At 45.0% G+C, this 20,926-nt stretch overlaps 2 protein-coding genes and 1 long non-coding RNA gene across 4 annotated transcripts in view; 1 reads left to right on the forward strand and 2 right to left on the reverse strand.

The window, feature by feature from the left end:
• PRND (prion like protein doppel) overlaps window positions 1-4,878 on the reverse strand; it is an 18,875-nt gene extending 13,997 nt beyond the window's left edge. Inside the window, exon 1 of the mRNA XM_082200715.1 lies at window positions 3,653-4,878. The gene's annotated coding sequence lies outside the window, so the exon portion shown is untranslated. The remainder of the gene's footprint in view (window positions 1-3,652) is intronic.
• On the forward strand, window positions 3,402-19,763 carry LOC309519442 (uncharacterized protein). 2 transcript variants are annotated; one of them, XM_082200429.1, is made up of 3 exons: window positions 3,402-3,558; window positions 12,836-13,379; window positions 13,494-19,763. In XM_082200429.1, exons 2-3 carry the CDS (start codon window positions 12,846-12,848, stop codon window positions 14,901-14,903), a joined length of 1,944 nt encoding a protein of 647 aa, XP_082056555.1. In that variant the 5' UTR covers window positions 3,402-3,558; window positions 12,836-12,845; the 3' UTR covers window positions 14,904-19,763. The 2 variants fall into 2 exon arrangements, with proteins under 2 accessions (XP_082056555.1, XP_082056556.1); XM_082200430.1 differs by lacking the exon at window positions 3,402-3,558 and adding an exon at window positions 7,298-7,321.
• Window positions 13,336-13,691, reverse strand: LOC309519597. The gene is made up of 3 exons (XR_014213851.1): window positions 13,558-13,691; window positions 13,492-13,521; window positions 13,336-13,458 (listed from the first exon to the last, which is right to left on the reverse strand). It is a non-coding gene; the product is annotated as an uncharacterized lncRNA (long non-coding RNA).
• Window positions 19,764-20,926: the final 1,163 nt, after the last annotated feature.

Here is a 20,926-nt window from a genome sequence, read left to right on the forward strand (position 1 = left end):
GTGGTTTAGACCACAGCGCCATGTAAAAATGGCTAAAAACCTGTAAAAGCAACTAGAACTCCAGATATTTTTTTAAAAAACTTTCCCTAAAACACCTGAGATTTTTCTCTTAGGAATGGTAACAACGAAGGTCCCCCCAAAACCAAAAGGGTTTATTACTATCTTGCAGCTAGAACCTTATTGGCACAAAAGTGGAGAACGAGTATAGTACCCACTAAGGAAGAATGGCAGTATAAAATGTTTGAATATGCTGAACTGGCTGGTTTGACGAACAGGATAAGAGAAAAAGATAAGGAATACTAGGAGGAAGGGAAAATGTTTATCAAATATTTTAAAAACAAATACCGGTACATAGCTTAGCAGGTCTCACGTAAATCCAGCGGAATTGAAATAGATAGAGTTTTTAATAGGTAACAAATTGGATGATTAAAAAGATGTGGATTATGCGGAGTAGTAGAAAAGCAAAGGAACCAGGAAAAGGGTGGAAGGGAAGTTATATGGTATATGTATACAAGGTGTATTTGGTACAAAGTTGTAAGTAGGACAGGAGGAGGGGAGGGGGTTAAATATGCTCTGTTCCTGTTTCTGAAAATGCAAATAAAAAAATAAATGGGAAAAAGGAAAGCATTATCAGTCTGGAAAGTCCATCCACAATGGTCAGCCTCAACGGTCAGTGCAAGGGCTTCTGGGATTGCACTTGCAAAGTATCGTGGGATTGCTAGGCACTGTTTTGTGCCCTTTTGCCCTTTCTGGGCTCTTTGAGGGCCATTTTTAAAGTGACTTCTGGATTTGGCACAGTGCATGCAGTCACAGTTGCATGTCAGTTGGACCTGCGTAAATCAGGAGTTGCCTGTAATAATAAACAGGATCCACTTGGCTTAGTATTTATTGCTGCTGAAAAGGCATTTGACTGGGTCAACTGGGAATAACAGGTTCAAATTAAGCAGAACTGGGACTGGGAGCTACTTTTGTTATTTGGGTTAAGTTAATACACAGGAATCCAGTTGCTACTGTATGTGTAGACAGCAGAAGATAAAAATGGCAGCCTAGAGTAGCAATACAGGGATGTCCATTATCCCCCCTGGTTGTTCAATACTATGATAGAGTCATTGGTAGAGAATGTAAGATCTAGCTAAGAGAATGAAGGCCTTGGAATAGGAAGCAACATCTGTAAGGCCAGTCTTTATTGCTGACAATGTACTGCTAATAGTGAAAAATCAAGAAATTTATCTTGAGAAAACACTAAAGGTTTTTCAAGACTATTGTAAGATTTAAGGCCATAAGATTAATCTAAATGAAATATGAATGGTTCAGTTATAATGCACAGCGGAAGGTTAGACTCAGCTATACCAATGCCATTCAGAGCTGTTAACTCTGTCATACACTTTTATGTGTCAACCACTATAAGCTTATGCAGGAAGGAAACAATTATTTTAACTTGCAAGTGTGGTGAGAGTGATGTGATTGCTGCCAGAAGTTTTTGCACCATACCAGAAGCAATGGGCGGCAGCTAGCAAAGTTGCTCAGGATCTGAACATTCTAAATCACTCCTGTGTGGGAGACAGGACACTTCAGAAATTACTTGCTACTGTTCACATTCTGCAAATACACCACCTTTCCCTGGGAAAAACTGATTGCACAAATATATATATATATTATCGAAAAATGCATACAAAGATGTGTTTTGAAATATACTCAGAGTCGAGAGTGGATTTCATGCTCTTTATTCAGCTCATAGTGGTGAGGAGGAATAAAAGTTTCCCCAAAGTATCTGCCTTATATACATTACAGTGGTACCCCGCAAGACGAACACCTCGGAAGACGAAAAACTCGCTAGACGAAGGAGTTTTTCGTTTTCTTAGCCGCTTCGCAAGACGCATTTCCCTATGGGCTTGCTTCGCAAAACGAAGCTTGCCCCGCAAGCTCCGGGGATAGCGGGGAAGTGCAGCGCGTCTTCCCCGCTGTCCCCGGACCTCTTTTGAACCAAGGGGCGGCAACGGGGAGAAGCGATTCTCCCCGCTGCCCCTTCCCTTGCTTTAAAACAGGTCCAGGGACAGAGGGGAAGGCGTGCGGCGCTTCCCCTCTGTCCCCGGACGGTCTCCATAGGAACGCATTGATTGATTTTCAATGCATTCCTATGGGAAACCGTGCTTCGCAAGACGAAAAACTCGCAAGAAGAAAAAACTTGCGGAACGAATTAATTTCGTCTTGCGAGGCACCACTGTATTTACACAATGGGCTGCACATGATTGGCTAATTCCGGAATTCTCCTGTAGGCCAATCAGGTTGTGGATTCACTTCCACCTGGAGCTGGATTGGGTGGCTCCTGCAGACCAATCATACTGCTGCATTGTTCTAGGACCAATCAGACTGCTGCATTTCGGATCCTATTGTTCTAGGACCAATCAGACTGCTGCATTTTGGATCCTATTCAACTCAGTACATAACATGTTTCCTTGGAAAATTGCACACAAAAATGCTGACAAAAATTCATGAGGATTCTCCCCCCCCCCCGCTGCCGCCCCAAAGCTCTACTACAGTAATGTGGGGGACTGGATTTAAGACTGAAAAAACTGAGAAACCAAAATGAACTGAAATGGACACATACAGTATATCCATTCCCTACCCACCAATCACAGTGGTGATTTCACTTGTTGACTACAAACAGGCCCATACTTAGAATGGCTTCTGCCCATTTTGCTTCAGAACTGTAATTCTCAGAGGATGTGGGAGGAGAGGATGGCAAGGGTGGTGGGAAGATTCAACAACAATCAAAGAAATATTTAAACAATATAAAGTATTTGTGTTCTATGTTATAAATCAAGCACTGCTAGTTGTTGTTTCTTTTTGTTTTCCAGTGTTATTCATTATCAATTAGAACACCGGTGTGGCACAAGCAAATCTTTATTCTGAGTGTGTGGCCCAGAGGAAAATGTTTGAGAGCTCATGGAATAAAATATCCTAAGGACCACCGATGGCATGTTTTGACAGTGGTCAGCTGCGAACATTCTCCCTATCATACTGAAACACGCTTCTGTTTAAAACTTACCACCAGAGGGGAGAAAACATCCATTTTTAAACAGAGGATGAATCAATCTGAAGAAAGGTAGAATTCTACCAGAAGCTGATAAGAGTGCAAAAAGGATGTCCACAATCGGTGATCACACACTGCATGGAATATAGTCCTAGTTTTAAAATCCTGCTAGAAAATATGTACCTTGTTCAACTTCATGTTTGAAAGTTAGAAGCTAGTTCTGAAAGCACAACTTTTTCCTGACGCCTGAGTCTGACTGGGGAGGTTTCTGCTCCCCTGCTCCCTCCCACCAACCAGAAACTCTAATTTCCTAATGCATTTACTGGTAGAAGTGTGGGCTGACTCAGAGGCTGCTCTCAAGTGACGTATCTCCCAAGAAAAACAACTGTTCTTGTTAGGCGTTCAGCACGCCCCACCTACTGCTCCTTATTTTGAGAGACGCATAGATTTCCGGACACACAGAGAGACCTGACGTACAAAAGAAGAGGGTCTTTGAAAAGCTCGTCCAAACACTCCAAATAAGGGTAAGTTGTTTCATCTTTTAAATTGAATTTACAGGGCTTACAGCTGCTCAGCCACATCCTGGCTACTCTTAATTTCTACCTCTTAGATACTTACAGTTCAGTTGTCAGCAGCGTAAGAGGGCAATATTCTAGACGCTGTGGTTTTCTTTCTTCCTTCCCCTCCCAAATGCCATCTTCCACATTCTGCTGTCATTCTATAGGTCCTGAATGTTCATATTTATTAAATCTGCTTCATTAAATTAAATTGAGTCCTTGCAGCTGCTATGTTGCATAAATCGTAGACACGTCTGCCAATTTCCTTTTATTTCTAAGCTACTCTGAATGGAGACATTATTTGCAAGGGTGTCTGTTCATGTTAGGATCAGAGTGCCGGGTTGCCTAATGATCTCATAGCATCTAAATGAGCAATGGAGGCAAAAGGATTTCCCTTGGTTTGCAGTTTGAGGCGCTCGTATTTCATTGCATAACGCAACAGTCTGGGGGTTTATTCTGTGAGTGCTCTGCATTTACAAAGCTTTTAAGGCAGCTGTTGACAGGATGTTTAAATCCTTTGCTGTCTTCACCAGCCATTATAAACATATCCCAAAATAACAGCATATATGGGGTGCAAGAAATTTCTGAAACAATGTCGGATTGTAGAGACTTCTCAGCAAAGAGGAACTCCTTTTATATCAAGGAAAAAATGGAAGATAAGCTAGAGCATGACATATAAACATGACCACAAGGTTCCTTCAGTTTGGGTTTTTAATGAAACCTGCCTTTGTAGCTGCTTCTAAACTCAGGGGAAAGAGCAGAATTCTACACATTTTATTTCGCCACCATTTTGAGATATACAATACAGTACATGCCTGCATGCACACACATTCCAAATAGTTTCAGGAAAATTTGATTAGATTAATCCTGGTTTTGTAAAAATGGGAGGAAATTGACCCCACCCCTCTGCACTGTTATTACACGCCAAATCTTACTGCTTTTCCACCAACTGTCTGCTACGCAATTAGGGCACCAGTGTGGGGTTGTATTCAATGGCATGCTTGTATTGCTTCTAGATACAGTTTATATTTGATGCATTTACCTTACAATATATTCACCATACCTTCACCATCCCCACTGCCCAACAATCTGTCTCCAGATTATGCAAAATGAGCTTCTATAATTCCCTTCTTGATTGTCATCTTAGCTCTTGGGAACTACAGTGGTACCTCTGGTTATGAACTTAATTTGTTCTGGAGGTCCGTTCTTATCCTGAAACTGTTCTTAACATGAGGTGCCACCTCTGGCACACGATTTCCACTCACACCCTGGGGCAAAGTTCGCATCTGGAACCAGAAGTATTCGTATAATAATAATAATAATAATAATAATAATAATAATAATAATTTATTTCTACCCCACCCATCTAGCTGGGTTTCCCCAGCCACTCTGGACAGCTTCCAGCAAAATATTAAAATACAATAGTCTATTAAACATTAAAAGCTTCCCTAAACAAGGCTGCCTTCAGATGTCTTCTAAAAGTCTGGTAGTTGTTTTTCTCTTTGACATCTGGTGGGAGGGCATTCCACAGGGCGGGTGCCACTACCAAGGAGGCCCTCTGCCTGGTTCCCTGTAGCTTTGCTTCTCGCCATGAGGGAACCGCCAGAAGGCCCTCGGTGCTGGACCTCAGTGTCCAGGCAGAATGATGGGGGTGGAGACGCTCCTTCAGGTATAGAGGACCGAGGCCGTTTAGGGCTTTAAAGGTCAGCACCAACACTTTGAATTGTGCTCGGAAACGTACTGGGAGCCATTGTAGGTCTTTCAGACTGGTGTTATGTGGTTTTGGCAGCTGCTCCCAGTCACCAGTCTAGCTGCCGCATATCCAGAGGTATCACTGTATATATCTTCATCTAAGGGTTCAGCCAGTAGCCACAGCTACAAAGCATTAACTGGCCAGAACATTAGCCAATGGGTAACAAGAAAGAGGGACGCGGGTGGCGCTGTGGGCTAAAGCCTCAGCGCCTAGGGATTGCCGATCGAAAGGTCGGCGGTTCGAATCCCCGCGGCGGGGTGCGCTCCCGCTGCTCGGTCCCAGCGCCTGCCCACCTAGCAGTTCAAAAGCACCCCCGGGGGCAAGTAGATAAATAGGTACCGCTTACCAGCGGGAAGGTAAACGGCGTTCCGTGTGCGGCTCTGGCTCGCCAGAGCAGCGTTGTCACGCTGGCCACGTGACCCGGAAGTGTCTTCGGACAGCGCTGGCCCCCGGCCAATAGATGTGAGATGGGCGCACAAACCCCAGAGTCTGTCAAGACTGGCCCGTTCGGGCAGGGGTACCTTTACCTTTACCTTAACAAGAAAGAAGGCTGTGTGCAGACTCTTGGCATCTATAAGTGATCTATGGATCAATACAGCGCCAACAAACTTGTTGATCCTCCCAGAACAATTCTTTACAGGATAACGCTTGCTCACTGGCGGAGGAAGAGGGGGGCAGGGGAGCGCACAGCCCCTGGCACCACGATCCCGGTGGGGTGCCATCGCAGCTGCCCCCCCCCCACGCTGGGCACCATGCCCCTGTAGGTCACGAGCCACACCCCAGAACACATGCCATGCCCCTGTGGGCAGCATGCCACGCCCCTGGGACATGCGCCAGCCACACCTGCGCCTGCTCTCATCCCCCGGTACCAGAGCATGCAGCTCCGCCACTGCACTTGCTCTCCTGGTTTCTGTCTCAATGCGTTTCTTCTCTGCCTGTGGAGTTATTGATACAATAACAAGTGTGGCCGGCTGCAACAAAATGGTGCAGTGCATTGCCAGCTCCTAAGAGGAGTGTTCCTGGAAGATCTCCAGCCAGCCTCAGACAGAAGGCACCATTTGGGTTGGTGTTGCTGCTGATGGTGGGAAGAGTTCCTCTACCATCCTCATGAAACCTTCCCTTTCTCTGCTATGAAGCGTGAATGGGATCAGTTTTGGAGTCGATTACCAGCCCTGAAACTTACTACTTTATTGGGTGCAAGTGGCATGTGGGAAGTTTCAAAGACTCACCAGATTATGCAGAAGGGTGGTGGAAGTTTTTAATTTCCTGGTGGGCAACTCTTTAATTATGCCTCCCCCCTAGTATGGCACTGGTGGTCACCATGGCACCCGCAATTATCACCAGTGCCCTCTGCCCCTCCCCATTTTTTAAATCAGTTTTTTTGGGGAGGGGATGTTCTTGGTGGTTTGTGTGCTGCCTGCCTGCCTGCTTTTTTGTAGGGTGGGGTGCATAGGTGTTCTGCTTGCTTTGGAGCAGGGGTCAGCAACCTTTTTCAGCCGTGGGCTGGTCCACTGTCCCTCAGACCATGTGATGGGCTGGACTATATTTTTTGGGGGAAATGAACGAATTCCTATGCCCCACAAATAACCCAGAGATGCATTTTTAATAAAAGGGCACATTCTACTCATGTAAAAACACGCTGATTCCCGGACCGTCCACGGGCCAGATTGAGAAGGCGATTGGGCCGCATCCGGCCCCCGGGCCTTAGGTTGCCTCCCCCTGCTTTGGAGGAAGAGTTCTGAGCATCACATTTTTCTTCTGTGAAACTGGTATTTTTTGGTTTTATGACAGTTTCTTGGCTTTCCAAAAGGTAGGGAACCTCTGCAAATTTCTACCACCTGAACACTCACTGTACGTTGTTAAGGAGTACTGATAACCAGTCCCTATTTTCATTTTCATCTGCCATCCTCAACAGGCTGTGCCTCTACTGCTGTCAACATTCAATAGGTCCTGGAAGGTCCTTGTCAGGCTGTTGTGGTGCACGTGTTTCTCCTAAAATCTCTTCTTCTTTGATTTTTACAAACTAATACACTTGTGGATACTTTGGAAGATCTATTCTCTATAGAAGCACTTTCTTTTTACTTTTTTTGGTGGCTCCATTTTGCTTCCAAACCTAAGTGCAGAATTAGATGGAAATGCTATTATTAATCTAGCTCTACTGGTGCAATTTCCAGAGCAACATAAGCAACAAACAAAGTCAAAACGAACCCTGAGGTGCCTGCAATCTAATTTTAGACAGTGGAGGAGACAACATGATTTCGGGGAACTGGGAGGCTAAACTGATTAGGTAATATTTTATGGTGTGGCTGTCTGGGGAGCTGATCTGCTGCCGTCCACTTTTGCTTGGGTTTCTTCCTCATCACCTCTCTCCTCATGACAGAGGTGCATAAAATGGCATAAGGAGCGGAGAAAGGGAACAGATAAATGTTTTTCTCCCTCTCTCACGCCACTAGGATTTGTGGACATTCAACGAAGCTGAATTTTGGAAAATCCAGAACAGACAAAAGACAAATGAGAAACGGAGAGAACTAAAATTAACAGAGCCATCCGCCCCTAACATGCCATAAAAGGTAAAGGTAAAGGGACCCCTGACCATTAGGTCCAGTCGTGACCGACTCTGGGGTTGCGGCGCTCATCTCGCTTTATTGGCCGAGGGAGCCGGCGTACAGCTTCCGGGTCATGTGACCAGCATGACTAAGCCGCTTCTGGCGAACCAGAGCAGCGCACAGAAACGCTGTTTACCTTCCCGCCGGAGTGGTACCTATTTATCTACTTGCACTTTGACGTGCTTTCGAACTGCTAGGTTGGCAGGAGCAGGGAACAAGCAACGGGAGCTCACCTGATCATGGGGATTCGAACCGCCGACCTTCTGATTGGCAAGTCCTAGGCTCTGTGGTTTAACCCACAGCGCCACACTTTCAAATAGGATCCGACAAATTCATGGAGTATCAGGTTGTCAGTGTCTACTAACCCTCATGGCTATATGTTGTCCCTCCACAGTCAGAAGCAGTATGCTAGGAATCACAAGTGGGTAGAGGGCTCTTGCACGCAGGTCGCGCTTTGCCCATGGACTCGAGAAGGTTCGCAATCCGTAAATCTAGGGTTTCGTTTACCCTTTTAGGTATCAAGTTTAACTTAAAAAATAAAATAAAAATCCTCACACATCACAATAAATGACTTGTTTATACACAACATTCATCTTGATGTGCTTGCACAAAACTTACGTGATGGTTAGATTATGTCCAGTCCTTAATGAACATTCATTCTGGTTTGTTTTACATGGTGGTTCTACCACAGGATAAGAATTTGGCCTGGTTTGCCTGCAGGGGATTCACATGTCTTCACATTAATCCTTAGTTCATCCACCCATTTTTCTCGCATTTCCCTGTAACTTTCATAATTGGAAAAAGCTGGTTCATTGCACTAGGGCAACAGGGCACTTTAATCCACTTCACCTGTGCAAACCTAAATTTTTATTTTAGTTTTATTTATTAAATTTCGATGCTGCCCTTCATCCAAGGATCCACGGGTGGCTCACAATATAAAAACACAAAAATACATTACATAGTAACAAAGAAAAACAATACCCCCCAGTTTAAAAGGCCATAGATTGTTTAATTTGCCAAAGGCCTGGGAGAAGATGAATGTTTTTGCCTGGTGCTTAAAGATATGTAACAACGGCCATATGTAACCTTGCAAGCCATACTAAAGTTCCATTTGATCCCATGAATGCCACTTGGAAAACCCTGCCCCGGATCACTCTGATTGTGAGCGATCAAATCTAGGGTTTTCATCTGGAGAGCTGGGTGGAGTTTCTTCTCCTTGGCTAAAAAGCAATTCAGTTATCTGAGCAAAAGCCAGACTTCTGGCATATCTGTATTGTACGTATCAGCTATTAGTGTTCATGTTTATATTACAGTGACAAGCAGACCTCATGGATCTTGCTGCTAAGTCAGCACGGAGGTGCTTCTTGCAGGTTTATTCTATGGTTCCTCCAAAGCCTCAGAAGAGTAAACAAAAGTCAGGTTTCTACAGAGTGTGGGCAGGGCTGAGTATACATCTTGCAGCTGGTCTAGAAACTCCTGTCGCAGGTTCTTCTTTTGCATGTTTTGAGACTTTAAACAAGTTTGGCTTGCACAGATGGTTTCGATGGGTATGAGCTGGTCGTTTGTTGGAAAGGCGTGTCCATTCAATGGAATTCTGTGGATTTGTGGTCAGTTGTGTGGCTGAGGGGTAAAAGTAGGACATGTGAGGGTGGCTGGATGAGGGTGGCTGGTTGAGCATTAGGTTGTGGCTGTTCACAATCAATGCCCTAATCTTGCTGGGGAATGGCGAGTTTCCCCATCTCTAAAAAAGAGACATATTAATTCACATTTTGGGGTGTGTTTTTTTGTAAACTGTTCTCTCCATGCTTTCCAGTAAAATGCTTTTCCACTGGTCAACACTCTTTGCAGAGTGATTTGGAGCGTAATTTATGTTCTGGGTTAATCATCGCTTGGCATATGGAGCCATAACAGGAATGTCAAGGGCAAAGTAGAAGACAAAGTGGCCCTCCTCCTATGGGCAAGGAAGATAAGACAGTGCTGTGGGGTTTTATTCTAGACAGCAGGGCGTCCCTGTATCATCTTGGTATTCCAACTTCCACTCTTAGCTATCAGGAAGAGCTTGTTTTGGTTGCATAATGTTCCCTCCTTCCTATGCACTCTTGCTCTCAATCCGCTGTTTATCCCGCTCCCTCGCCCCCCCTTTCTTTTCATTGCACCCTCCTGACAATGGGGACACTGTATTCCACTAAAAGTTCCTCCAGGATTGCCAGCAGGGCAGATATTCTGTTTTCTGGTCATGCCTCTGCTTGCTGAAGAGAGCCATCCATTCTTGGTAAACATGTCCTGGGCCTGGATGGGGTGAAGGAAGGGCCTTTGGCACTTATCACTAAAGAAGTGTCTAAACTGGAGCAGAGGCAAACAACTTTACCTTCCCGTGGGCTGTGGATGGTTCCAAGGAATTGCAAGTCGCCTCCAGCCTTCTAACTAGCCTGAGCTAGTCAAACCCAAGACAAAGTGTGTGGAAAGGTCTAATGGGAGGCTGTTGAGTTGAATTGGCTTCCAACTCGCCCTCATGGAAATTCAAGCTGATATGCTAGGCTTTTTGTTTGGACCAATGCCTTCAGTGGAGACAGAACTTCCTGGGCTCTTGCGGGATACAGGCCCCTGGGAAATGTGCTGATTCTGAATCAGCTTGTGGGCTCGGAACAAAGCAATAAAGGATCATGCCAAATCATGCTAAATAATAATGCAGTGGTACCTTGGTTCTCAAACTTAATCTATTCCGGAAGTCCATTCCAAAACCAAAGCGTTCCAAAACCAAGGCGTGCTTTCCCATAGAAAGTAATGCAAAATGGATTAATCCGTTCTAGACTTTTAAAAACAACCCCTAAAACAGCAATTTAACATGAATTTTACTATTTAACGAGACCATTGATCCATAAAATGAAAGCAATAAACAATGTACAGCAGTCAATCAATCAATCAGTAGCTGAACTGGGTTCCACACAGTCCCAAAAACAAAACAAAAAGCCACAAAAACGCAAAATAGCAAAAACAGACAGACCTCAGCGTAACACTCAAAACGGAAGTGTGGCACTCGAATTGGAAGCGTAACACTCAGAATGGAGCATGTTCGGCTTCCGAGAAAAAATCACAAACCGGAACACTTCCAGGTTTTCAGTGTTTGGGTTCCAAGCTGTTTGAGTACCAAGGCGTTTGAGAACCAAGGTATCACTGTAGATGTGAAGCAAAGCTGTGAACCTGCTGTGGCCAACAGTGATTGCGTGCATCTCATTGCAACTTGCAGTTGAGAAAATCAGAACATCAGAAGAGCTTGGCTGAAGGATCAGATCAAAGGCACATGCAAACCAGCACCCTGTCCACACAGGGGCCAGATGCCCATGGGAAGCCCACAGCAGGGCCTGATTGCAACAGCACGTTCCCCTTAGGCTTGGTGAGGTGGTGTGAGTTCTCTGTAAAGCATGCTAGGACTTGGAAAATCCCACTTTGCATGCCGGAAAAGTGTAAGCTGATTATGGTGAATCTGTGGGAAAGGGCAGTTTGCATCAGCTCGTTGGCACTGCCCCCAAAGCCTTTGGAACCATTTAAAAGGTTGGAAGGAGAAGAGGAATGGAGCTTTGTTTGTACGCTAAAACACGCTGCCTCAGAGCAGGGGGCTTTGGTCATTCTGAGCATTAGAGTCTTGAACTGTATTTTTTTCCCCTTGAGAGGATTCTCCAGTGCTTAATTTCTAAGGCAAGCACGCGTCTTTCCAATACAAATATGGGTGGGCATATTATGATTGCTCAGGGGTAAGGGAAATGCACTTTGCACATGCTTAAGGTATCTCTGTTATACTTTATTTACCAAGCCTTGATTTTCCAATGGGTTCAACGTATTTTTTAAATTATATTTTGGTTCCCCTCTCTGTGGATGCATTTGCAATTCTGTAAAAGGACCTCGTTTCACAGCGTGCTTCTAACAACGAGAGACAGAGGGTAGTGAGTTTGAGATACTTGACCCATTTGATCGCCAGAGCTGCCTTTTTGCCAACTCATTTAATCATTTGCACTATAATCCATAGTGGTTCATATGTGTATGCACTCAAATGTTGCGAAACTTTGGGATCTATGTACTTTGGGATCTATGTGGTGTTTTTCTAAAATAAAATTCTGCTACAGCTTCAACAGGAATTTATATAACTGGGAGATAGATTGAGCTGGATGACTTTGGGGAAAGGATTTACTATGGTATATATTTTGGTAAATGCAGTAGTGTTGGAAAACACCAGATTGGCAAGTTGGTGGTTTTCACTGGGATATTGATGCTGGAATGTGCAAGTTTTCAAGTGACTCAGAATTATTCATCAAAGAAAGTGGCACAATTTTTAAGAGCTCCTAACTGGCATGAAAGTGAGAAGTTTGCTGCTCATATATAGCTGAAGTGGAGCTACCTTCTGACTTCTGCCTGATGTAATTGTGTCCTGTAAGTCAAGTACTTAAACACCTGGGCTGTTTTATATTCCCCGCCCACCCAAAAAACCTGCCTTGCAAGTTGTATAGACTTTTGTCAGCTGGTGCAGGCATCAACTTGGGAACACAGAAAGTTGCCTAATACCCCATCAGAGTATTGGTACCTCAAGCTCAGGATTGTCTGCACTCAAACAGGGTCCTTTCCAGAGACTGACCCATGTTCCTTCTACATACAAAGCGTGTGATCTTCCATAGGGTTACAGTCTCTCCTCTTGTTGGACAGTTGTCAGATTCACATTACTGGCACATCCAAAGCCTGCTCAACATATAATGTGAGAGAGAATCAATTTGGAAATACCACCACCATCTACTTGCAATTATATATTCTGCATTTTGTGTTATATCCTCCCTGTCTCTCTCTTTTTTTTCCTTAAAAAAAAACAAAAACTTGATTATTTTGCTTTGTTTTACAGAATAGCCATTATGGGGAAGTACTTGGTGACCTGCGCGATAGCAATTCTCTTTATTCTTCTGCAAACTGATGTCATTGTCTCTGTTTCGGGAAAAAGCTCATCCAGTAGAAGTAGTAGAAAGCCTAGCAAGCCTTCACATCGACCTAGCAAGCCTGTGGAACATCATCGACCTAGCAAACCTGTGGAACATCGACCTAGCAAACCTGTGGAACATCGACCTAGCAAACCTGTACATCGACCTGGCAGACCTGTACAACATCAGCCTAGCAAACCTGTACACAACCAACCTGTACACAATCCTGCTCCCCCACAACACAACCCTGTTTATCCCCCAGTAAATCCTGGTAAGCCCCCAAGCAATCCTGGCAACCCTCCTCCATATAACCCTGCTTACCCACCACAAAACCCTGGTAAGCCCCCAAGCAATCCTGGCAACCCTCCTCCATATAACCCTGCTTACCCACCACAAAACCCTGGTAACCCCCCACGCAATCCTGGCAACCCTCCTCCACAAAACCCTGCCTATCCACCACAAAACCCTGGTAACCCTGTCCATCCACCACAAAACCCTGCCTATCCACCACAGAACCCTGGTAACCCTGCTTACCCACCACAAAACCCTGCTTACCCACCACAAAACCCTGCTTACCCTCCACAAAACCCTGCCTATCCACCACAAAACCCTGCTTACCCCCCACGCAATCCTGGCAACCCCCCTCCACAAAATCCTGGATACCCACCACAAAACCCTGGCAACCCTGTCTATCCACCACAAAACCCAGGTTACCCTCCCCACAATCCTGGCAACCCACACAATCCTGGTTATCCTCCACAAAACCCAGGTTACCCTCCCCACAATCCTGGCAACCCACACAACCCTGGCTATCCCCAACAAAACCCTGGATACCCTCCCCACAATCCTGGCAACCCACACAACCCTGGCTATCCACCACAAAACCCAGGTTACCCTCCCCACAATCCTGGCAACCCACACAACCCTGGCTATCCCCAACAAAATCCTGGCTTTCCACAAAACCCTGGTTACCCTAGGTATGGAGAAGGAGGCAGCTGGGGCAAATATGACAGTAAGCCATGGAAGCCTAAGCCACCCAAGCCCAATATGAAACATATGGCAGGATCAGCTCTGGCGGGAGCTGCAGCAGGAGCCGTGGGTGGCTACCTCTTAGGCCGCGCCATGTCCAATGTCAATTTCCACTTTAACAACCGTGATGACGAGCGGTGGTGGTATGAAAACCGCAACCGTTACTCCGACCAGGTTTACTACCCACAGTACAACCAGCCTGTTCCGCAGGATATCTTTGTGAGAGATTGCACGAATATCACTGTGAGCGAGTATACGGAGCCCAGCGGAAACCAAACGGCAGATGAGATGGAAACCAGGGTTGTGACGCACGTGGTGCGCGAAATGTGCATAGAACAGTATCGCACCTACTCCAGCCACGCAGGAGGCGACTTCAGACGTCCCGGGAGTAGGCCAGAGGGGCCTATGCCGCCCAAGACGGAAGTGAAGCCTGTGGCGGAAGAAGCGATAGCAGGCGCTGTGGTGAAAGACCAGTTGGGCAGCTCCATGTCTAACATGCACCTGCCTTTCAATGACAGCGATGAGGAGCGATGGTGGAGCGAAAACCGCGATCGTTTTACCCGTCCCGTTTTCTACCCAAACTACAGCCACCCTGTTACGAAGGATGTCTTTGCGAGCGATTGTGAGAATGCCACCACAAACTATTACATAAAGCCCACCGGAAACCAAACGGCAGATGAGGTGGAAGCCAGGGTGGTGGCGCAAGTGGCGCGGGAGATGTGCAGGGAGCTGTACAGTGATTTCATCCGTCACATGGAAAGAAGCAAATATGATCAGAAGCCAGAAGCGCCAATGCCAACCAAACTCTGGCTGAAGCATGTTCCAGAAGCAGTTAACATCGCCCCTGGCGCAGGAGCCACCGGAAGCCATCACAACAGTGCCACGTCTCTCATGCGTGACAACACTTTTGCCAAGTCTTCTGTGCTTTTGATTATGGCACTGGTCACTTCTTTCCTGATACCTTGAGGCCGGGCAGCCTCCTTAAGCTGCCATTTTGTCACTGAGACAGGAAATGTCCAGAAGGAAAGAGATGTGTTTATATAAAGGAAATGTTTTGTGGAGAGTGCATTGTCGCTTCTGCATCTGTTTGGTGAGCTGTCTTTAATATCTGTTACGTGTGCTAATTCTTACTCCTTCAGAGCCACCTTTGGCACTGCCACTGTTCCAAAATAGTTCCCAGGGCAAGAAGCCAAGGGTAACTTTGCAATGAAGGGAACCTCCCCACCCCAGCCCACGTGAATCAAGCCGTGTCCTTTTTCATAGCTAGTCGAGCATATTCAGTGTGTAAACATGAACAAGTTAATGGAAACACGGAGAAAAACACACCTTTTGCCAGACTTCTCCTGTTACATAGGCCCTTCAGTGAAACCTGCATAGCTTTAACATATCCTGTGGCAGACTCCTCCCAGTACACTGGCCCCTCATGGGAAGCTGCTTAGCTTGAACAGAAAGCTTTATGGTGCAGTAAGCCATTATACAAAAGTCTGGCTTCAAGAGAAAGAAAGGATTTCCAGTTCTTATGTAGCTTCACTGAGAGTGACTTTCAATGCTATGAAATGGGGTGGGGGTGGGAGCACAAGCAGCTTACGAATAGGGATGGCAGAATCTGTCAATGTCAGCTTCTAATTTTTCCAGTTCTACACTCAGTTCTTCACATTCCATCTCCATTTGTGATAATAATAATAATAATAATAATAATAATAATAATAATAATAATATTTATACCCCACCAACCTCATGAAAATTCATTAGCCTTTTAGTGCAATTTTATCTGCATATACACATTTTGTATGCAATTTTGTCTCAGATACACATTTTTTTTTGCAAAGCAATTTCCCCTAACATAATACATTTTTGCATGCTATTTTCAATAATATATGCATTTATATGCACACTTTACCCTAGTATATGTCATTTTTAGTGTGAATTTTAAAGGATGAATGTATTCTGGTTTGTGCATTGTTTGAGAAAGTGAGAATTAGGTAGCTTTGCCTTTAAATGTGAACTGAATGAAATTTCTCCTCCATCCCCTTGTGTGCCATGCGCCATGCGCGCCACACTGAAGTCCAAAGTGACATTTTTCACATTCACCTCCGTAAACAAGGTGCCAGACACGCTCCACATTGGGAGTACCTCACTGGAGGTGTGAAAATTCCACATGAGAAACTCCTTTGGGTTGAAACCAATGTAGGACTAAGTTAAAGTCACCTAGTGGTACTTGTTCCACAGGTGAAATGTTTTGCATCCGTGCGCCATGGCTGCAGAAGAGAGGCTCTTAGTTAATTTGTCGCACAACAGATTGCACAATGAGGTTCCACTAGCACAACCTTTGGGTTAGGTTCCCCTCTAGTGCAACATAAACCACTTCAAGGTATTATTATTATTATTATTATTATTATTATTATTATTATTATTATTAATTTACAACCAAGAGGTATATAAATTTTATGACATAAATAAGTAAATAAACATTAAAACTCACCCACCCACTTGAGTTAGCAGACAGGGAACACTGGACACAGTCCTAAATGCAGTGAACACTTTTAACATTTTAAAATGTCTTGAGATTCTGGTGGGGTGGGTGGGGAGCAGAACACAGAACATACAAGGGGACATTCCCTCCCACATATCACAATGTGAAGTCTGTGGGATGCTCCTAGCTCAACAAAATACTAGGTGTAGGTTGATGTGAGGGTGTTTCCATGTGGGTGCTTTTTGTGGGTCAGGTGCATACACGTTTTGTCGTGTCCGAAAGTTGCCAGCATCCCAAAGCCAGTCCAGTTCATCAGGTTATTCTGTTTCTGTGCAAAATATTCTCTCTTTCTCTGTCTCTCTCTCGCCTGTTGCCAGTGACCTGTTTGCAGGGAAGTCTCTGTCTCGAACTACCTTTAGCCGGACAGGAAGAAGGCAAAATGTGATTAGAATGTCAAGGGTGGGGAGGGACCAGGGAGATGTCTATCCCTCAGAAAATATGTTGCACTCTCATTTTAGTGTCTTTGCAAATGTGCCTGCCTAGTGAGGAATGGGATGCACTGCTATGGGTTCTTTATACTTGCCACAGAGTTCCTGTCGATGGAGAAGGGAGTCCTTCTACATGGCAGCTTGTTGTGGAAGCATGCATGCAAGTTTTGCACAGCATCCACATGACTTCACCCTCATCAAAATGCTGTCCTACATTATCTTCCAATTTAATCCAAAATTAATGTTTCTATGGAAAGTCTGTTAAGTAATCCTTTCCCTCCAAACAGATTAAATTGGGGGGGGGGGAGAGAAATGGTGCATTTTGAGACCGTTATGTGAATGTCATAAAAAAATAGTGCATGCATTAATAGTACCAACTCCACAATAAATTTCTGTGCGAAAGTGCCTTGGATACGCTGGAACAGCCTGCACGAAAGCCTTAAAATCTGTAGGTGGACATGCCTGAGTTTTTCATTGTCTTTTGCCTACACAGAAATAAACCAGTTGCCCGGAACCCACAGTTGTTACCTTTTCATGTTCATGCTGCTCTGGATTTTACAATCATACAACACTTTCTGTCTTTTAGAAGCAAAGCCTGTCATCATGTGTTGGGAAAGTGTCAATCCCTGTGAAAATCTTTCTTACATCATATCACTTCAGCACTTAGTTGTGGTGCCTGATCTAAATTCCTCCAGAGAGGGGATTTCCAGGCCTATCTTGCCCCAGCAAAACCGCCTGAAGAGGTCTTTCCTGGGTTTAAAACTGCCAGCTACTTTACTCTTTAATTTTAAGATACTAGTAGAGTTGGGTTTTTTAAAGCCACTTGTGATAAGGACCGCTTTCTTTATTGTAAAGTGAAGCTAGAAGGAACTTTGCCCAGTGGGATTGTGGGCGATTCCAGACTGCCTGCTTATTGAGCACTCATGTTGATAATGTTCGCACCAAACTTGCATGGATCTGATACATCATCAGTTTATTGAGCATTCATCCTGATAATCTTGGGTAGAGGTTTCATTGCATTGCCAGTTAGTAGTTATTATCCTGCACTTTCTAGCACAATTTTCCATCTCTTTTCATATTGGACTTTTTGCAGTTAGAAAAAAAATAACAGGATAATTGCACAAAAAGTGTGGAATGGCTGTCAGATTTTGTGCCAATAAACAGCCCATCTGGAAGCACTGTGCCTCTGTTTTCTGTGGCTTCAGTGTCGTAAGCCACATAAACAGCACCACAGAAGGAACAACAGCTGGAGGTGGTCATGTAGCAGCAACATACAATTCTTAACATTCCCAGCAGTGCTTCTTTTTAGTATGTTTTTGCCAATCTGTTCTGCAAGACTGTGGCATTGACATGTTCTAAAAGACTGATGACCAAACCATGATTGGCTCTCCCCTTTTCTAATAAACAGGTTAAAACCAGCTGCCGGTGTGCGCAGTGAGCAGATGGATTAGCTCTGGCTGCAGCCCCAATTTTGTACCAGATTTTGTATTTCTATTGCCCTTGCCTCCCCCCTGCACATCGGTGCTGCTTCCAGAAGCACATTCTAATGACAGAACCTTCCTCCTCAAAATTTTAATATGCAGGGCAATGCGATTACTGGAAGCGGGTTTGTATGATATGTGTGAATGCAGGCCTTGTGTGCGCAGGAAACTGGGAGCCCGGTGACCTTGTTGGGTGAGCAGAGAGAGATTTTGTAGGAGACGACAATAAAGACCAATTGGGGGGAAGGAGAATTCAAACCATACACCAATAACTTATTGTCCAGTCTAGGTCGCCATTTTTCAAACAGTGAAAGTTATTGACCTTTTTGAGCAAAATCGCAAAAAAACACACACACCCCAAAACTTTTTTTGAGCTATTTTTATGAAGAAAGGGCAAAAACAGCCCTGCTGACACGGGCTGCCATATGCCTGGATTTTCCCAGACATTTCTCCGGTTTCTGCCCGGACACTGCTGCCAACTGCAGTATTCCAGGCTTATGGCAATCCTACTGGATGGGTGGGGAGGCAGGTCCTCCTGTACTCATTCCTACCCTTCAGCATGGCCTGGCATGCTTTGGGAGGTCACTTCTGATTCACGGGAATGGGAAGGATTCCCGACCCCTGGACCCCAGCAGATATTTGGCTCATGGATGTGGTGTCAGCCTATTTGGCCTTCCTCACTTCGCCTCCTGTCATCTCTTTAAGCTTAATGAATGCACTGTGAGTTTGATGCAGCTGCTGCTTCTTGCTCTCTGCCAAGCTGTTCTGTGCCTTGACACACCAAGGGCCTAGAGACAAGGAGAGACGGGAAGAGAAGGGAAGCCGGGTTCGAATATGGAAACCGAAGCACTAGAATCCGCATGCTGATCCCAAGTGTGGGTCATTTTCTGAGCAGTTCTAATGTGTAGGATGGATCCAGCTCTTGGGAAACCCACTTAGAGTTTGCATTTCTCCATTTCTGAAGTGAAGGTCCTATGCAGCTATCCTCTTAGATCAGTGCAAATTCTTAAAAAAACACAAACCTACAAGTTGTTGCTAATGGCATCTGGGGAACAGGGGGGAAATATGTTGGACGAATAACCAGTTACAGTGGTACCTCTGGTTACGTACTTAATTTGCTCCGTTCTTAACCTGAAACTGTTCTTAACCTGAGGTACCACTTTAGCTAATGGGGTCTCCCGCTGCTGCCACACGATTTCTGTTCTCATCCTGAAGCAAAGTTCTTAACCCAAGGTACTATTTCTGGGTTAGTGGAGTCTGTAACCTGAAGCGTCTGTAACCCAAGGTACCACTGTATTGCTCCTGACTTGCTAACCTGTACACCTTGAACCCTGATGCTCCTGCGAAAGCCTCAAATAAAGCTGTGGCCTGTTTAACACAAAAACCATGTGTGATGGTCTTCCTTTCCTGTCCTGCACACTAGCAAGACTATTTGGCCAGCTACATTGACCAGCTCCGTGCTTCTGAGGCCTAAAACCACCTCAGTGTAAACAGCGTTTTTGCTTGGACTTGTGCCACATGCACTCTTTCAAACCCTCCAAAGCATCCCTATTTCCCAGGGACAGCCCCAGATTTACAGAAGCCGACCAAGTTTCTGATTTGATCCAGGAATGTCCCACTTTTCCTTAGGATGCCCCCAATTTCATCAGAGAAATGTTGGCGGGTATGGAGTTAAGTGACCTCTGAGCCAAGGAGATAAGTAACTGTACAACCTTTAGAAGACAGCTAAATGCAGCTCCATATAGGGAAGGGTTTTTTTTAAAAAAAAAAGTTTTATGTTTTACTAAGTTTTTATATTTGTTGGAAGCCACCCAGAGTGACTGGGGCAAGCCAGTCAGATGGGTGGAGTATAAACAATAAATTTATTATTATTATGATGGAGTAGGATGTCCCTATTTTCATCAGGACGAGATGGTTGGACAGTGTTGTCGAAGCTACCAACGTGAGTTTGACCAAACTGCGGGAGGCAGTGGAAGACAGGAGTGCCTGGCGTGCTCTGGTCCAGGGGGTCATGAAGAGTCAGACACGACTAAATGACTAAACAACATTTTCATCATAGAAATATTGTGAACTGGTCTGTCACTCACATAGGCAGACAGCTCCCAACTCCCCCCTTCATCTTGTTAAATAAAGGATGTCAATAGGTGTGGCTGATGGAGCACTTGGGTCCGAAGGAATGTCAGATATAATGACAACCACACTGTGTGGGATGCGTGAAGCCATCCTAATGGGCTAGCACTGCATTCATTCTGGCCCCCTGTGCTTTGACTGGTCATCTCTGGCTGGCTTAATTCTCAAACATAGCGATGCCTGACAAGGTTTGCCCAGGTCCAAAAGTGTGCTTACACTCCCACCTCTCTGCCTGCAAGAATATTTCTGTCCGTTAAAAATTTGAGGACTCCCCCGCTTACTCCTTAGAGCAGGGCCCTGGACTTTTGTTCCAAAGTTCTGTCCTGATTAGAAAGGGACAAATGTGACAATTTTGGTTTCTGTGTTTCTCATTTCTTCCAATCTTAGGCTCAGTTCTCCACGTTTTCACAAGTTTGC

Source organism: Podarcis vaucheri (assembly GCF_965113315.1).
Source record: "Podarcis vaucheri genome assembly, chromosome: 15".
NCBI lineage: Eukaryota > Metazoa > Chordata > Lepidosauria > Squamata > Lacertidae > Podarcis > Podarcis vaucheri.